The 16,235-nt window shown below is 34.9% G+C and overlaps 1 protein-coding gene across 5 annotated transcripts; it reads left to right on the forward strand.

The window, feature by feature from the left end:
- Positions 1 to 9,637: 9,637 nt before the first annotated feature.
- On the forward strand, positions 9,638 to 15,146 carry LOC131643022 (putative disease resistance RPP13-like protein 1). 5 transcript variants are annotated; one of them, XR_009296115.1, is made up of 3 exons: positions 9,638 to 13,633; positions 13,850 to 14,014; positions 14,221 to 15,146. XR_009296115.1 is itself a non-coding variant. In XM_058913173.1 (3 exons), the coding sequence occupies exons 1-2, from the start codon at positions 9,809 to 9,811 to the stop codon at positions 13,604 to 13,606; spliced, it is 3,693 nt and encodes a 1,230-aa protein (XP_058769156.1). In that variant the 5' UTR covers positions 9,638 to 9,808; the 3' UTR covers positions 13,607 to 13,633; positions 14,221 to 15,145. The 5 variants fall into 5 exon arrangements, 3 of the variants coding, with proteins under 3 accessions (XP_058769156.1, XP_058769155.1, XP_058769153.1); XR_009296116.1 differs by having other exon boundaries at positions 14,224 to 15,146; XM_058913173.1 differs by lacking the exon at positions 13,850 to 14,014 and having other exon boundaries at positions 9,638 to 11,618; positions 11,724 to 13,633; positions 14,221 to 15,145.
- Positions 15,147 to 16,235: the final 1,089 nt, after the last annotated feature.

Raw genomic sequence — 16,235 nt, forward strand, 5'->3', positions numbered from 1 at the left:
CGCAAAATTCCAATTTTCCTCTCCTACAAATAATCACCAAATACCTCTAATCATCTTCCTTCAAGATGTTCCAAATCAATTACCAGTCAAATCTTAATTCCAAGTCACCTTCGATTCGGGAAACAACAACTCCAACAACGCTTGCACTGTTGCCAACAACAGCCTACTGAATCAATCATCTTACAACTGAAACATAACCGAGAAGCGAAGCTTCTCCCCCACTTGTTTCAAACCAACTTCCGCAACAAACAACCAAGTACCGATAGTGATTCACTCACATGTCGCGTACCAAGGGATAATATGCCGACAGTATTCAATTGTCGTGCAACTCAACTGACTCGACAATTGGCCGGACGGACCGACCTGCTCTGATACCGCTATTGTAACACCCTTCTAAACCCCCACGGAAATTAATAATTAAATCAGAGTAACATGCACAAGGGCGTCACAATTCATAAATAAAATAAACAACATCGGTCATATGTCATGCATTCACTAAGAGACATTTCATTATAACTCATAATTCATAATATATCATGTTGACACAGCGGAATAACATCATCAAGTTACATGACATAATCGATTTATTAATCCTCAAATAAATTAAACAAAAATGAGTTATTATCATAAACTCAAAAACAACGTTTCCCCCAGTGTTACACCTATCAGAGCATGACCCGACGCTAAACAACATATTGACTCATGAGCTAATCCTCACCGAGTCGGAGCCGCTATCCTCAATCTGAAAATATAGTGTAAGGGTGAGTCTCATTCGCAATTAACAAATATTATTGCATTATAAATAACAACACATCAATAGTTATATTATTCACCCAATCCATCTATATTCAGATAATCCATCATCACACAAAACACACAATACCAATCATAACAATGAAATACATTCAGCCACGTTATCAAATCCATGCATATGAATGCAACTGACACTATGCATGTGGTACCAAACATCACCAGTGGAATCATCCACCGACCGATCTATCGTCAATTCATATACGGCCCTGCCAGCACAAATTCCACACAATGGGAATCCTGCCCCTCGCTGAATCCTCTCATCATATAGGATTCAGCCCATGTTTATGAATGCATGCAACATATATATAACATACTTTCATCATCACCATTCTGTGAGTAGCATCATCTATACTCATTTCATCATCATCATCATCAATACTAAGCATGTTCATATATACATTACATCATTCAATACAATCGATCATCATCACCATCAGTACAGAACATACGTGTATTACACTAATCATCATCATCATCAAAAGTAAGAACATACATGTATTCACATCTTCCAAAACAATTCAATCATCATTGTACAATCCTCAACAATCATCACATAATCATGTTTTCAATACACGTCTTATATTGTCATATCTCATCACATATGCCAACAATATATCATCCATCAAACGAACAAAGTATTCAAAGCATACTCATATTATCACATGAAATATCTCATGAGTTCCATTACAAAATCAAACAAGATCATCATACGATTCATGTTTAAAACATAGCATGTATTGTCATATCTCATCATATATATGTACAATACATCATTCATCAAACAATAAATTCATAACTCAAAATTAATTGAAAGCTACACCTCATTTTATCATTTAAACTCATAGGTTATCGCATAAGGTTCATCATACTCGAAACGGCACTAAAAACGGAGTTACGGATCAAAAGTTACGCATCATTGAACTTTCGAAGAAAATCACAAAACAGAATTTTTACACACAGAACCCATACGAGTATGGCACCTCCCATACGCTCCCATACGCGTATGGCCCAAACCCATACGCGTATCAGCCATCCCATACGCGAATCAACAGAACTAATTTTACACTGAGAATTTCCATACGAGTATGGACACACCCATACGCGTATGGCCTCATCCCATACGCTCCCATACGCGTATCACCAAATCTCATACGCATTTCACCAGTTTTCTCCAAAAATATGCAATTTCGCACCAGTACGTTTTCCACTCGTTTTCACTCATAACAGGCTACAATTTTAAGTCTAAAACACCATCTTTTTACACATTAACATATGGTATTCATCCAATTTCATCAATCTATTATCCTATGTCAGTTTTACACATTAAAACCTAACTTTCTATCCAATTATTGGAAACCCATAACTCAGATTCAGTTTTCATGGAAGAACACAACAACACAACAATTGATACAATACCCACAACACAAACATCAAATAACATACAATTCTATATAGAAATCACAGAGGTATTCATCAATCATTCACTTCTATTAAAATTATCCCAAAACCTAACTCTGACATATGATCAAATTGACTCAACAACACAACCAAACATGCACTATCATCCATAATTACAATAAGAGATGGTAATTGGAAGAGTCCCCCCTTACCTTAGCCAAATTCTTGATCTTTGGTCCTCCTCCTCTTTGGTTCCTGTTTACGTTCCTCAGCATTTCTCTTCCACTTCTCATTTTTCACGTTCTGACTCTTTTTCCTTATTTTCTTTATTTTATGAAAACATAAAATAATTAGTAATGGGCTTACTCACTTAGCACCCCCATACCACTAATCTCACCATCCGGCCCAAAGGCCCTTAATCCATAATTCTCCAATAATTCAACAAAATACCAATAATTCTAAATAATAATTTAATTTCCGATTAAATTAAATATAGAAATATGGGGTGTTACACTAATGATCAAATCATTTGGCTGGACTTGAAAGTTTGTGATGGTGCAGGTCATGTTAACTTTGAATGCTGAATTAAAAGCTTTCCTAAATATTGTTGGAACAACTACATGAATATCATGACCGTGTAAAAAGTAAAGAGACAACATATGTTCAAAAGTAAATATATTCATACAATATTTCAAAACACCATCAACAGACAACATAACAACAATGAGCTATGAAATAAATACAATAAAAAAACAGATGACAAAAATGTATCCAAAATATACATGAAACACACTCACAACATACATACAATACAAAAGGTAAAGTAAAATGGAGTTGAAACATAATATTAAATATGCAGGAAACTACATAAAATGTAAACACCATAAACACCATAAAATATATTGTTGTTTTAATTCTCAAAATGCAGACTGAAAGGAGAAAAAAATACGTAGAAGAAACTCACATGTTTGTCGACAACCACCATCTCAAAATGCTTCTTCGACGTAGAAGAAACCTTTCAATTGTGGTGTATTCTTACAACAATCTTCCATAACTCTTTCCGGTTGTTGATGTCCTTGAGCATCTCAAAAGGTCTTCCCATTTGAATGAAGGAAGCACAGTCGTATGGACTATGGAGTGCGTGAAGAACAAAAATTCACGTTGAATCATTTAAAGGGTCATGCTAACGTGTGCCCTAAGGACACATGTTAAGGATACTATAATTAGAAAAAGTTAAATGTAATTAAATGCAGTAGAGTTATATTTAAAGTTTCGATACATTGAATGCACGCGTTTCAAATAAATATTTCTATAAATATCTCATTAACTTGTGCCCTTAGGGCACATGTTAGCTTTTCCCTAATTTAAATGTTTACTTTTATAACATGTCATCACTAATAATCTAATAATTCAATTATTTAATAGTTTAAATAGTATGATGATCTTTTAAATTTTTTTGTCTGATAATTTATTGGTTATAATTTCACTTTTTTAAGAATGAATAAATTAAATGTTAGTTCAAATTCTGAGAATCTGCTACGGAGACTTGTTGAAAGACACCATGCTGGCCTTCTGACCTCCAAAACCGAACCTAGCTTTATTTCTCTTTTCTAGAATGAACACTTCGACGACGAAACCAAACTCCGAGAATCTGCTAAAGAGACTTGTTGAAGAGAGACGATTCAAAAAGTTTGAGAAATAGAAGGATTGTACATAGTGAAATCAGTATCAAATCAAGAAAAAATGCAATGCAAGGAATGAGTATGTTATGTTTATTTGTGATGAATGATTATGCATGAATACAAGAGATGATTTGAGATTAAGTTAGTACACTCAAATCCTCATATAGAAACAAGAAGAAAAAAATGTATGCATAATGAGAAGGAAGAAACTGTTTATGATATTGGAAGGAAAATGCATTAGGTTGGATTTGAATGGATGCTTGAAGATAGGTGGACAGATGAGAGAATGCACGATGAGAAGGAAGAAACTGTTACACTCATCACTCCTTTTCTGATTAAAAGTGTTTTGGTTGTATTGATCAAGTCAGTTTCGACTTCCGTTTCTTTGCACTCCTTGCTGATGGAAATTCTGTGGCTGGCTGACTACTATCATTTTTATTAGAACGTATATTATAGAGGATGAACAAAAAAAAAACTTTGTTTAAATAGTCGCCTTAGGCCACACATTACGTTGGGCCGGCCCTGCGATCGATGGCCTGTTTGAATCAGATCATTATCTTGTTAGAGTGTTTGAAAGAGCTTATAGAAACAATTTGTCATGTCCATGGACTATTTTCCGCTTACTTCAATAGTCTCTTCAAAATAACTTAATTAAAAATATAAGGTATTAATCTAAACAGATAGCAAACCCATATAGTTGTAATAGAGCTACTGTCATATTAATAAACTTGTTGTTTCATGAATTTGCTTTAATATATTTTTACTCATTTTAGAGTTTTGTTTACATTGTTGATGCATTATGAGAAAGAACACTCTAAATCATCTCTAATCTGCATGTTTCCAAATAGAGAACATAAAAACTTGTTGCTACATGTCATACCCCAATTTTTGACCCTAAGATCCTATATCATTCATATCCCAATCACTAATCAAGAGCTTCACTTGGAAGTTTGTTTATGGTGTTGCACTCACCTCATCAATGAGAGGGACCATCAAGCACCAATGATTGTTTATCTTGTATGCATATTATACTAACCCAAAATACCAAAAATATTGCTTTGTTTCTTTGTAGGCTTTTGTTTTGTAGGTACCAAGCCAAGACATGCAATAAGCAAGGCATTTTTCACATTTTTGACTGATGAAATCGATTTCCCTACTGGGTAAATCGATTTCCCTGCAGCAATCTTCAACAAAATCACATTCTGGACAGCATGAAATCGATTTCCCTCCTGGGTAAATCGATTTCCCTAGTGTATTTTGCGCCAATTTCTCTTCTGGAACAGAGTGAAATCGATTTCACTCCTGGGGAAATCGATTTCCTTCAGGCGAAATTCAAAAAAATAGAGAGGGAAGCTTGATTTGACTTTGGCACCAATTTTCTTTGACCATTTTTGTCATTATACCAATTTTCCACCTCATCAAAATAATTCCCTTCATTAATCCCATTTTACCACTTTTACCATTTAATTGCCACTTTAATCACCAATTAAACACAAGCTAATTACCAAATGCAAAAAGACCAAACTACCACTACTCTTGCTCTCATCCTATAAATAGAGCCCTCTACTCTCTCATTTCTCAAGCTTTGAGAGCCAAAAAACCCCTTGCAATTTCTCTCCTCATCCCTACCAAATTCACCAAAGCTCTTTGTTCTTTCATAAAGTTTGTGAGTCACATCTTGAACCTCACAAACTTTGAGCTAAACCACCATCCATTTCACTCTTTTTTCTTCAATTGTTGAGAGATCAAGATTTGTGTTGGTGATTCTTGAAGTAGATCTAAGTTTTGTTCAAGATTTGGTAATTTTCTTCATCTTTATTCATCCATCATAATGTGATTCTTTTGTGCTTGTGTGTGATGCATCTTTGATGCTATATTGGTCCTATTTGATGGTGAATTGATGGAAAATTCGTGCTCCAATTGATGTGTGATCATAAGGTGTTTGTATGTTTGCTTAAGTCAAGTTTTATGCCTCCTAATGCTGATTTTTTGAATGCTGCGTGCAGGAAATCGATTTCCCTCTGTAGGAAATCGATTTCCACCTTATTTTTTTTTCAAAATTTGAACTCTGCACTCAGGAAATCGATTTCCTACAGAGGTAAATCGATTTCCTGCTGGCAGAATGTGTTTTTTTGCCTTTTTTATGCTTGTTTTGGCTTCCTACTTCCTCCACTTCATTAATATCATTGGATCTAGGATGTTGATAGGTTTGAAATGACCTAATCCATAATATTAGATGAATGATATTAATGATAGTGTGAGTTGATTATCTTTTGTGAATTTTATTCTTATTCCCCCATTTCATTAATATCATTGGATCTAGGATGTTGATAGGTTTGAAAGAACCAAATCCATAATATTAGATGAATGATATTAATGATAGTGTGAGTGGATTATCTTTTATGTTTTCATTCTTATTTTCATCTTATCTTTCTTTGATCAATGAAAGTCTTAACATCTTGAGAATTCTATGGATTCTTGATGAAGACTAGATCAATTTGTTTTCATTCTTATTTTCATCTTATCTTTCTTTGATCAATGAAAGTCTTAACATCTTGAGAATTCTATGGATTCTTGATGAAGACTAGATCAATTTGTTTTCATTCTTATTTTCATCTTATCTTTCTTTGATCAATGAAAGTCTTAACATCTTGAGAATTCTATGGATTCTTGATGAAGACTAGATCAATTTGTTTTCATTCTTATGATTATCTTTTGTGAATTTTATTCTTATTCCTCCATTTCATTAATATCATTGGATCTAGGATGTTGATAGGTTTGAAAGAACCAAATCCATAATATTAGATGAATGATATTAATGATAGTGTGAGTTGATTATCTTTATGCATTTTATCTTCTCCTTCTCCTTTTTTTTTCTTTTGATCGATGAAAGTCTTAATACTTTGAGAATTCTTATGGATTCTTAGTAAAGACTAGATCGTTACCTATTTTCTTTTCGTGCGGTATTGCTTTCGGAAGGCGATCTACATATCGTTCTTCTCGCATGCATTAGCACATAAAGTTTTGACCGGCCTCGTTGTAGGGTGATTTCTATATAAATCACTTGGCGATCTGCTTAACATAGCGCAATATTTCGTGTCCCGAATAAAAAAGATCAAATATGGAAGAGAATTGTATGCGGTTGGTTTAAGACTTGTGGAGGTTTTTATCGTGTAGTCGCTATGATTCTATCAAGCTTCTGATAAACCCCATTGAATTTAAATCCGAGTACATCATTCACTCACCATAGATCTTCCTACTAACTTTGATAACATACTTGACAAGTTTCAAGATGGTTATCTTTAACACTTAACAACTAACTTTAATTTCCGCACCTTTACTATACCGCTCTTTATATTACCGCTCTTTATATTTCTCGCTTTATCGCTTTACTTTATCATTTCATCATATTTACTTTCCGTCATTTTCTCTTTGTCCACTTGGACATATGTTTATGCTTCTGTTATTTTTCTTTTGTCCACTTGGACCATACTTTATTTTTTCGCTAAAACACTAATAAATAACCAAAATCTAAAAAATACATAAGGCTCCCTTTGGACTATCGGTTACTATCCCTAGCGCTTTGGAGATTCGGACTTATGGACCTAGTACCTCTGGACTTGTTCTATTACTATCCTGTGATTGTTCTGTCTGGCTGGCATTGTTCTGTTGTATGTTTATGTGTGCAGGTATTTCCTTGAAAGCCCTTGATGGTTAATTCCAAGGCATTGATATAAGGATTTTACCCGAAAACAGCCGTTACTCTGCCCAATTTTCGTCAGAATCTTAATGTGCTTAATGAAAAATGGTGCTAAGACAATAAGTTCATCTGGATCCCCAAGTGTTAATGTGTTGGTATTGATAAATCCAAAGGATGGGAAAACTACCTTGGCTCTTAATGTCAAGTGTTGGCTTCTTATTTGGTTAGGCTGTTTCTTTCCTTAACTTTTATTTTATGCATTAGGTTAGCCTCTTCATCTCCTCCCATTCTTAAATTTTCAAAATCTTCTCCCTTTTTCCAAAATATTCTTATGTTTGCAATCTTTTCAAAACCTTTTTCTTAAAAATATCTTTTGCCCTTAGTGGCTTTTCTTCAAAAGTTTAGACACCGTTAATTGTCGAAACGAGTGATTATACCCCACGATTTTGAAATTGATTGATAATAACAAGATCTTTTCCGTGTGAGAGAGCTAGTGGCATACTCGTTGATTTTATCCGAGTTGGAGCCCTTCTTTCATTTGCGATGCAAAGAACTTGTTTGTTCTCATGCTCAAGATCAATGGCTGAGTATTTCTCTCTAACGACAACAAAGTGTTTATTCGTTTTAAAACGTTTTTTTCCCAAAAGCGGAACTACATTAGCTCTGACTTCTCCATTGCACCGAGGAGGTATGTAGGCCCAAAGCTTAACGCTTTGCCGAGCTTATTTTAAAAAATAAAACAAACCCTTTTTAGCACACACACGCAGATTTTCAAAAAGGTTCCCGTGGAGTACCACGGATATGAGGGGTGCTTAAAACCTTCCCCTCATATAATCAACACCCGAACCTGAGTTCTCTTTCTTGTTTTTTAAAAACAAAACTTTGGGTTTTACGTTCTTTTCCCTTTTCCTTTGAAAAAATAAAGCGCGGTGGCGATTTCAAAACGGAATATTGATTCGAGTCAATCCCATGGCTTCGATGTCAGATTTTCCCCGCTACACTACAGATGTTTATCTTGCTGGTACTGTTATGTTGATATTTGGTATGGGCTTAAAGGATCCTCTCTCTTTGGAATGTTTTCTTTGAAGGTAATCATAAACCCTACAATATTGTAGCCGACGATGGTTGCGATCCATGAATAACTATTGAATTATCTTAATGAACATGTATATACTGTTGCCTTTTCAGGAACGACCTAAGTGGATGAAAATAACTTCACTTGACGAACTGAAAACAAAAGTGGGGCATGTTGTTGTAATGATTCTTCTTGTAAAAATGTTTGAGAGGACCAAAATGGTTGTCATTGCCACAGGTTTAGACTTACTTACTTACTCAGTATGCATTTTCTTATCATCGGCATCTTTGTATATTCTTCATAATCTACATAAGCAAGATTAGAATGTAGTAGGAACTGTAATATTCTGAATTCATATATATGTAAATGGAGAATCATATGGTCCAAAATATTAATGTTGAAAGCTTCTGTTCTATTTCTGGTTGGCACTCTCAGATTTACACTCGTATCGTCCAAAAAATCACTGACTAAATCTTCTGTTCAGTATGCAACATTTAGAAGAAATGAACATTGTTAGCCAACTGCAATTTCCGCATATGGTTGAACCTTCATTTCACACCAGTTACAACATGAATCTAAGTCCCAAAATTTTCTGGTTAGCATAAAACAATCAATTCTTTCAAATAAGAACTTTTAACTTAACCAGACCACTAATATAGATAAAAAACAGTATCAATATTTAGTAGAAATAGTATGCAAGCATTAATTAATAGCTGAATCATGCAAGCCTTGAAGACGCCACAATTAAGGTTATGATGCAATATTGTAAGAAATAACAGAACTAATAAAGAATACCTTGCGTTAGAAAAGTAGTCTTTACACAACAGTAGTCTAGGACACCATATTTGACTGTGTGGTTGTGTCATGTTTTTGTTATGGGCCCATGCACTAAATGAGGTTGAGCAATTTCATTGGTTATGGGCCCATGTACTATTCATTCACATGTGAGTCTTCTTGTGTCTGTCTACCTTTTACAGCCAACCATTCATCCAAAAACACTACTCTTATCCATTCATTCTCATGCCATTGAGTCGTTGTTCCTTATCTCTCAATATTCATACCTCTTACTCTCTTTCAAAATTCAGCTATTAAGATACAACTTCCTTACTAGTTGATTTGCTTTAACAAAATCCAAACAAGATGGCTGCAACTATGATAGGAGGTGCTTTTCTCTCTGCAACTCTTCAAACCTTAGTTGAGAAACTTGCTTCAACAGAGTTTCTTGATTATATCAGAAACACCAAGTTGGATGTCTCCCTCTTAAGAAAGTTACAAACAAACTTGCTCACTCTTCAGGCTGTGCTGGATGATGCAGAAGAAAGGCAGATCAACAATCTTGCTGTCAAAAAATGGCTAGATGACTTGAAAGATGTTGTCTTAGATGCTGAGGATTTGGTCAATGAAATAATTTACGACTCCCTTCGGTGCAACATGGAGAATACTAAAGCTGGAAACAGAACTAATAAGGTGTGGAACTTTCTTTCATCTCCTTTCAAAAACTTCTATATAGATATGAATTCCCAATTGAAGATCATGTGTGAAACACTTGAACCTTTTGCACAACATAAAGATACCCTTGGATTGCAAACAAAAACTGCTAGAGTTTCTCGAAGACCACCTTCAAGTTCAGGGGTTAATGAATCTGTCATGGTCGGTAGGAATGATGATAAAGATACAATCATCAATATGCTTGTATCAGACTGTGGCACCAGCAGAAGTAATAACTTAGGTGTTGTTGCAATTTTGGGTATGGGAGGTGTCGGAAAAACAACTCTTGCACAACTGGTCTACAATAATGAAAAAGTTGAACAACATTTTGATTTCAAAGTCTGGGTTTGTGTATCAGAGGACTTCGATGTTGTGAGAGTAACCAAGTCTCTCCTTGAATCTGTTGTTAGAAATACAACATCAGCTGCTTCAAAAGTCTGGGAAAGCGATAACCTTGATATTCTTCGAGTTGAATTAAATAAAATCACGAGGAAGAAAAGATTTTTGTTTGTGCTGGATGATTTGTGGAATGATAGTTACAATGATTGGGATGAGCTAGTAAGTCCTCTTGTTGATGGAAACCCTGGAAGTTCGGTGATTATAACAACGCGTCAACAAAAAGTTGCAGAGATGACAAAGACATTTCCTATTTTTAAATTAGACCCTCTGTCACATGAAGATTGTTGGTCTATACTCTCAAAACATGCATTGGGTAGTGATGAACATCATCCTAGTAAGAACACAACCCTTGAAAAGATTGGTAGGAAGATTGCAAGAAAGTGTGGTGGATTGCCAATAGCTGCAAAAACTCTGGGAGGACTTCTACGCTCAAGGGTAGACACAATGGCGTGGACTGATATTTTGAACAGCAATGTATGGAACTTACCAAATGATAATATTATGCCTGCATTACATTTGAGTTACCAATATCTTCCCTCTCATTTGAAAAGATGTTTTGCATATTGTTCAATTTTTCCAAAAGATTATCCACTTGATAGGGAGAAATTGGTTTTGTTGTGGATGGCAGAGGGCTTCCTTGATTATTCTGACGAGGTAAAATTGCCAGAGGAAGTAGGTGATGGTTGCTTTGCTGAATTATTGTCTAGGTCCTTAATTCAACAATCAAATGATGGTGCTCCTGGAAAATTGTTTGTCATGCATGACCTTATAAACGACTTAGCTACATCCGTATCTGAAAAAATTTGTCGTAGGCCTGAATGTGGTGACATTCCTGAAAAGGTTCGACATTTATCATATAATCAAGAAGCGTATGATATTTTCATGAATTTCAAGCATTTATACAATTTAAAATGCTTGCGAAGCTTCCTACCCATTTCTAGTAATTGGTTTAGAGCTGCCTTGTCCATTAAGGTGGTTGATGATTTGTTGCCAACATTCAAAAGGTTGCGGGTGTTATCGCTTTCAAAGTATGTAAACATCACCAAGCTACCAGATTCAATTGGTAATTTGGTTCAATTGCGATATCTAGATTTGTCCTTCACTAAAATCAAAAGCTTGCCTGATACAGTATGTAACCTTTACAATTTGCAAACTTTGAATTTATTAGGTTGCTCCAGTCTCACTGAATTGCCAGTGCATATGGGAAATTTAATCAGCTTACGTCACCTTGATATAAGTGGGACTGCCATAAAAGAGTTGCCTATGGAAATTGGTGAGCTAGAAAACCTCCAAACTTTGTCTGTTTTTTTAGTGGGTAAGCGAAATAAAGGGTTAAGTATCAAAGAACTAGGGAAATTCCCAAACCTACAAGGAAAATTTACCATAAAAAACCTTAACAATATCGTTGATGCAAAAGAGGCAGAAGAAGCCAACCTGAAAAACAAAGAGAAAATTGAGGAGTTAGAGCTAATATGGGGAAAACAAAGTGAAGATTCACTGAAAGTGAAAATTGTGCTCGAAATGTTGCAACCACCAATAAACTTGAAGAGCCTGGTCATTGATTTGTATGGAGGGACAAGTTTTCCGAATTGGTTGGGAAATTCTTCATTTTCTAACATGGTGTCCATTGAGATTCGTAATTGTGAATACTGCATGACACTTCCACCGCTAGGCCAACTACCTTCCCTCAAGAAGCTTAGTATATCGAATTTGTTGTTATTGGAGACCATTGGCCCAGAGTTCTATTGTGTTGAGGAAGGAGAATGTTCCAGTTCTACCTTCCAACCATTTCCTTCCCTTGAGCATATGAAATTTCACAGCATGCCAAATTGGAAGGATTGGATTTCCTTTGAAGGCATAAATTTTGCATTTCCTCGACTTAGAACTATGGTGTTACGTGATTGTCCTGTACTAACAGGAGATTTGCCTGACCACCTTTCATGCATGGAAGACATTGAAATAAAAGGTTGTTATAAGCTATTGGAAACTACCCATACTTTGAATTGGCTATCGGCAATCAAAATAGTGACAATTAAAAAAGATTTTAATCATGAAGTTTTTTCGACCGACTCTCCTTTGCAACATGCAGCTGCTGCTGAAAGTTACCCAATGTTTATTTCTAAAACAATCACGAGTAGTATTTGTCTTACTCACTTGAAACTCAGACATATTCAATCTCTTACTGCGTTTCCCACAAATGGTCTACCCGCTTCATTGCAGTCACTTGATATTGATGGGTGTAGGAAGTTATCCTTCATGCCTTTCGAAACATTTCAAAATTACACATCACTTGTGAGTCTTTATATGTGGGATAGCTGTGATTCACTTACATCATTTCCACTTGATGGTTTCCCTGCGCTCCAAACACTTTCCATTCATGTTTGTAGGAGTATGAATTCCATTTTTATTTCAGAAAGTCCTTCTAATCGGCAGTCAACCCTCCAATCACTTAAAATCACATCAGTTGGATCACTTAATGTCAATCTTCGATTGGACACGCTCACCAATCTTGAACATTTGAATCTTTGCTGTCAGGGAGAGTTGTCATTTTGTGAAGGAGTCTGTCTACCCTCCAAATTACAAACAATTGATATTTCTTTCGGAAGAACAAAGCCGCATGTAAATGAATGGTGTCTCCAAGACCTAACCGCTCTTTCAAGATTGAAAATTCAAGAAAGCGGTGAAATGGAAAACACCTCGACGGTCGCTTCGTTGCTCCCCATCTCCCTTGTGTCTCTCTGTGTCGGTGATAATATGTCCTTTGAAGGAAGTGGGCTTCGACACTTCTCCTCTCTCCAAAATCTCGACTTTGTTGATTGTCGACATCTAAAGTCATTGCCAGAAAACTGCCTTCCTTCCTCGCTGAAATCACTTCAATTTGATGATTGTAAACAACTAGAGTCATTACCAGAAGACAGCCTCCCTACCTCTCTTAAGCGGCTGACCATCAGAGATTGCCCTGTGTTAGAAGAAAGGTATAAAAGGAAGGAAAATTGGTCCAAAATTGCTCACATTCCTGTCATACAAATAAATGACCAACTCAAAATATGAAGACAAGTTGCCTTCATAATGTTTCAGGTATGATTTTCTCTTTCATAATTGTTTAATTATGTTCACAATCCAAACACATCTCTAAATATTTTCATATATATCATCTTATTGGTTAATAACTTTATTCGACAATTCTCAACACAAAGCCAATAATCAATCTCAGCTACGTTCGTCTTCATGAGATTTAATGTATTATTTTTTAAATACAAATTGTTAATGTTTAGTCTTTGATATTGTTTCCAGCTACGCTCTCAAGTAAAGATTGCACAAAATCAAATCTTTTGCACATTTGTTGAATAAAGTTAAACCAAATCTTTTACTGCTATACTTGGGATACTATGAATGGGAAATTCAAGTGTGGTGCTTACTTTTTTGAGATATGATTATTCAACCGGAATAACTAACAGAGTATGTTTTGCTATGAAATGTGTTTGTTTGTGAACTGAAACATTTTATACTATAACCAGAGTTGACAATCTGTCTCTAAAACAAACTCTTACCAATTTTACTTCTTCAATGATTCTGTGAAAACTATTGGCCAATTTCAATTTTATCAATTGAATTGTAAGTAACAATATTGAAAAGGAAAGTAATTGTTTTGGTCTTATTTTCAGAAGAGGCCTAAGTGGATGAAAAACAGCGCACTTGATGAATTGAAGACAAAAGGAGTGCATGCTATTGTTGTGGTTCTTTCTTCATGTAAACTTGTTTCAGTGGAATCAAACGCTTTCCGTTGATTTTCGCAAGATTTGATTTGCGTAGCTAATATTAAGTATGTATTTGATCATCATTTGATTGCATCTTTGTGTATTCTTCATAAGCTGCATGAACCAGACAGATAGAGTAGAATGCAGTAAGCTTTGTAATATTTTCTTATGATTTGAATGATTCATAAAAACTGTTGTTTGAATACCTGTGTTCCACTGCTTTGTTAGTATGTGGCAAGATGAAGCATAAATAAATGGAACAAGTTGAAGAATCCATGTTGTTCTTGGTTCTAAATTCATGCAACTTGTTTAAGGAACATTATCAGGATTGATGTTCTATAACATACTACATTTTTTAGTTTGTTAGGTTGACAGTTTTGTGTAGTACTTTTCAAGTCATAATAGATTACTTTTTTTCTCATTTATCTTCGGATTTTAAACTGATGCATTGAAGACATTGGTCATACAAAGACAATACTGTTTCAGTTCAGACAATATAAATTAGAAGCAAGAAAATGTCTTATACTTTCATTCACAGACAAAAGTCATTCAATCTCAAATGCTTCTATGCTGCATGTATATCTAATTTATTTTAGACAAGAGTAATCATAATTATGTATCCAAGAAAGTTACTTCAAAATATCGATATTTCAAGTAGTCTGTGATCATGCCTCCAATGACTCAATTGGATCACTTAAAGTCAAGCTTTGGATGGACAAACCCCCTGCTCTTGAAGAGTTGGATCTGCATTCATCACTGGAACTGGAACTCCATTTTGGAAGCAATGTGTATTATGACTCATAATCTAGTGGTTAATTATTCTAGTGGTTAATTATTATCTTATTATTATTATGAAACTTAAACTAGATTGATCAGCATTTATAATGGACATCTAGCTATCCTTTAATTTTGTGTTAAAATGGCCATTAGATTTCATATACTTTCTTTTTAATAGAATTGTTAATGATAACTGATAAGGTGTGCACAGTGCATAATCAGATTTTATTTCTTTCCAAGAATATTAAAGAATGAATCCAGAGGGTAATGGACATCTAGCTATCCTTTAATTTTATGTTCAAATGGCCATTATTTCCAATGTATCTTTATAATTAATCCATAAATCTTCCTCCTTTTGTAACTAACTATAATGCTATAATATAATCAGTCTTTGCACCTTAATTTCTCATGTGAATCCATTTTCTTCTGCAAACAAAGTTATGACTTTCATTTTCCAAAGTTAATGATAGCTATTTTAAGGTATAAACCAGAAAGCATGATTCTTAATACTCAAAGATAGACAACAACATCACAAAGCATGACTCTTAATACTCGAAGGTTGACGACAAAATCAGACATGAAATTGGAATCTTCCTCCCATTCAACTCTAGAAAGTATGATTGTGAAAAAACAGGAACAAAAAGTTTACTAGAGGTTAATATTTAACAGTTTTATCCAAAAAGAAATAATATAAGGTTGGTTTTTGAAAACTCAGAAAAATAAAAGTGCATAAAAGTAATTGCATAATCTAACTTTGGATTTAATTTATCAGCTAAATTTTGTTCAGAGCAATGAAAGGTCACACCACATTCTCTTACCATCCAACACCAGCATCAATTTGTCCAATCTTGGTTCCTCCTTTAAACCCATTATCTCAGTCACCCCTTAAAAACTGCAGACCCTAATCAGCCAACTTTCACTAGATGAACTGCAAGCTAGGCGTGACAAAGGCCTCCGCTATAATTGCGACAAGCAATTCCAACCGGGTCATCGTTGCAAAAGACAATTCCACTTTTTAATTGTGGAACTGAACGACGCCGACAAGGAAGACGCGTATCATCTTCATTTGCAAAGTGATCTGCTGTCGCACACAGGTCAAAAATGAATTACTAAAACGTAGTATGTGGAAGCGACACACAAGTCGT

The sequence above is a fragment of the Vicia villosa genome, unplaced genomic scaffold (genome assembly GCF_029867415.1).
Source record: "Vicia villosa cultivar HV-30 ecotype Madison, WI unplaced genomic scaffold, Vvil1.0 ctg.006605F_1_1, whole genome shotgun sequence".
NCBI lineage: Eukaryota > Viridiplantae > Streptophyta > Magnoliopsida > Fabales > Fabaceae > Vicia > Vicia villosa.

What these genes read in the sequence shown, in the direction of transcription:
- LOC131643022 (XM_058913172.1), top strand. Translation starts at nt 9,809, where the DNA reads ATGGCTGCAACTATGATAGGAGGTGCTTTTCTCTCTGCAACTCTTCAA.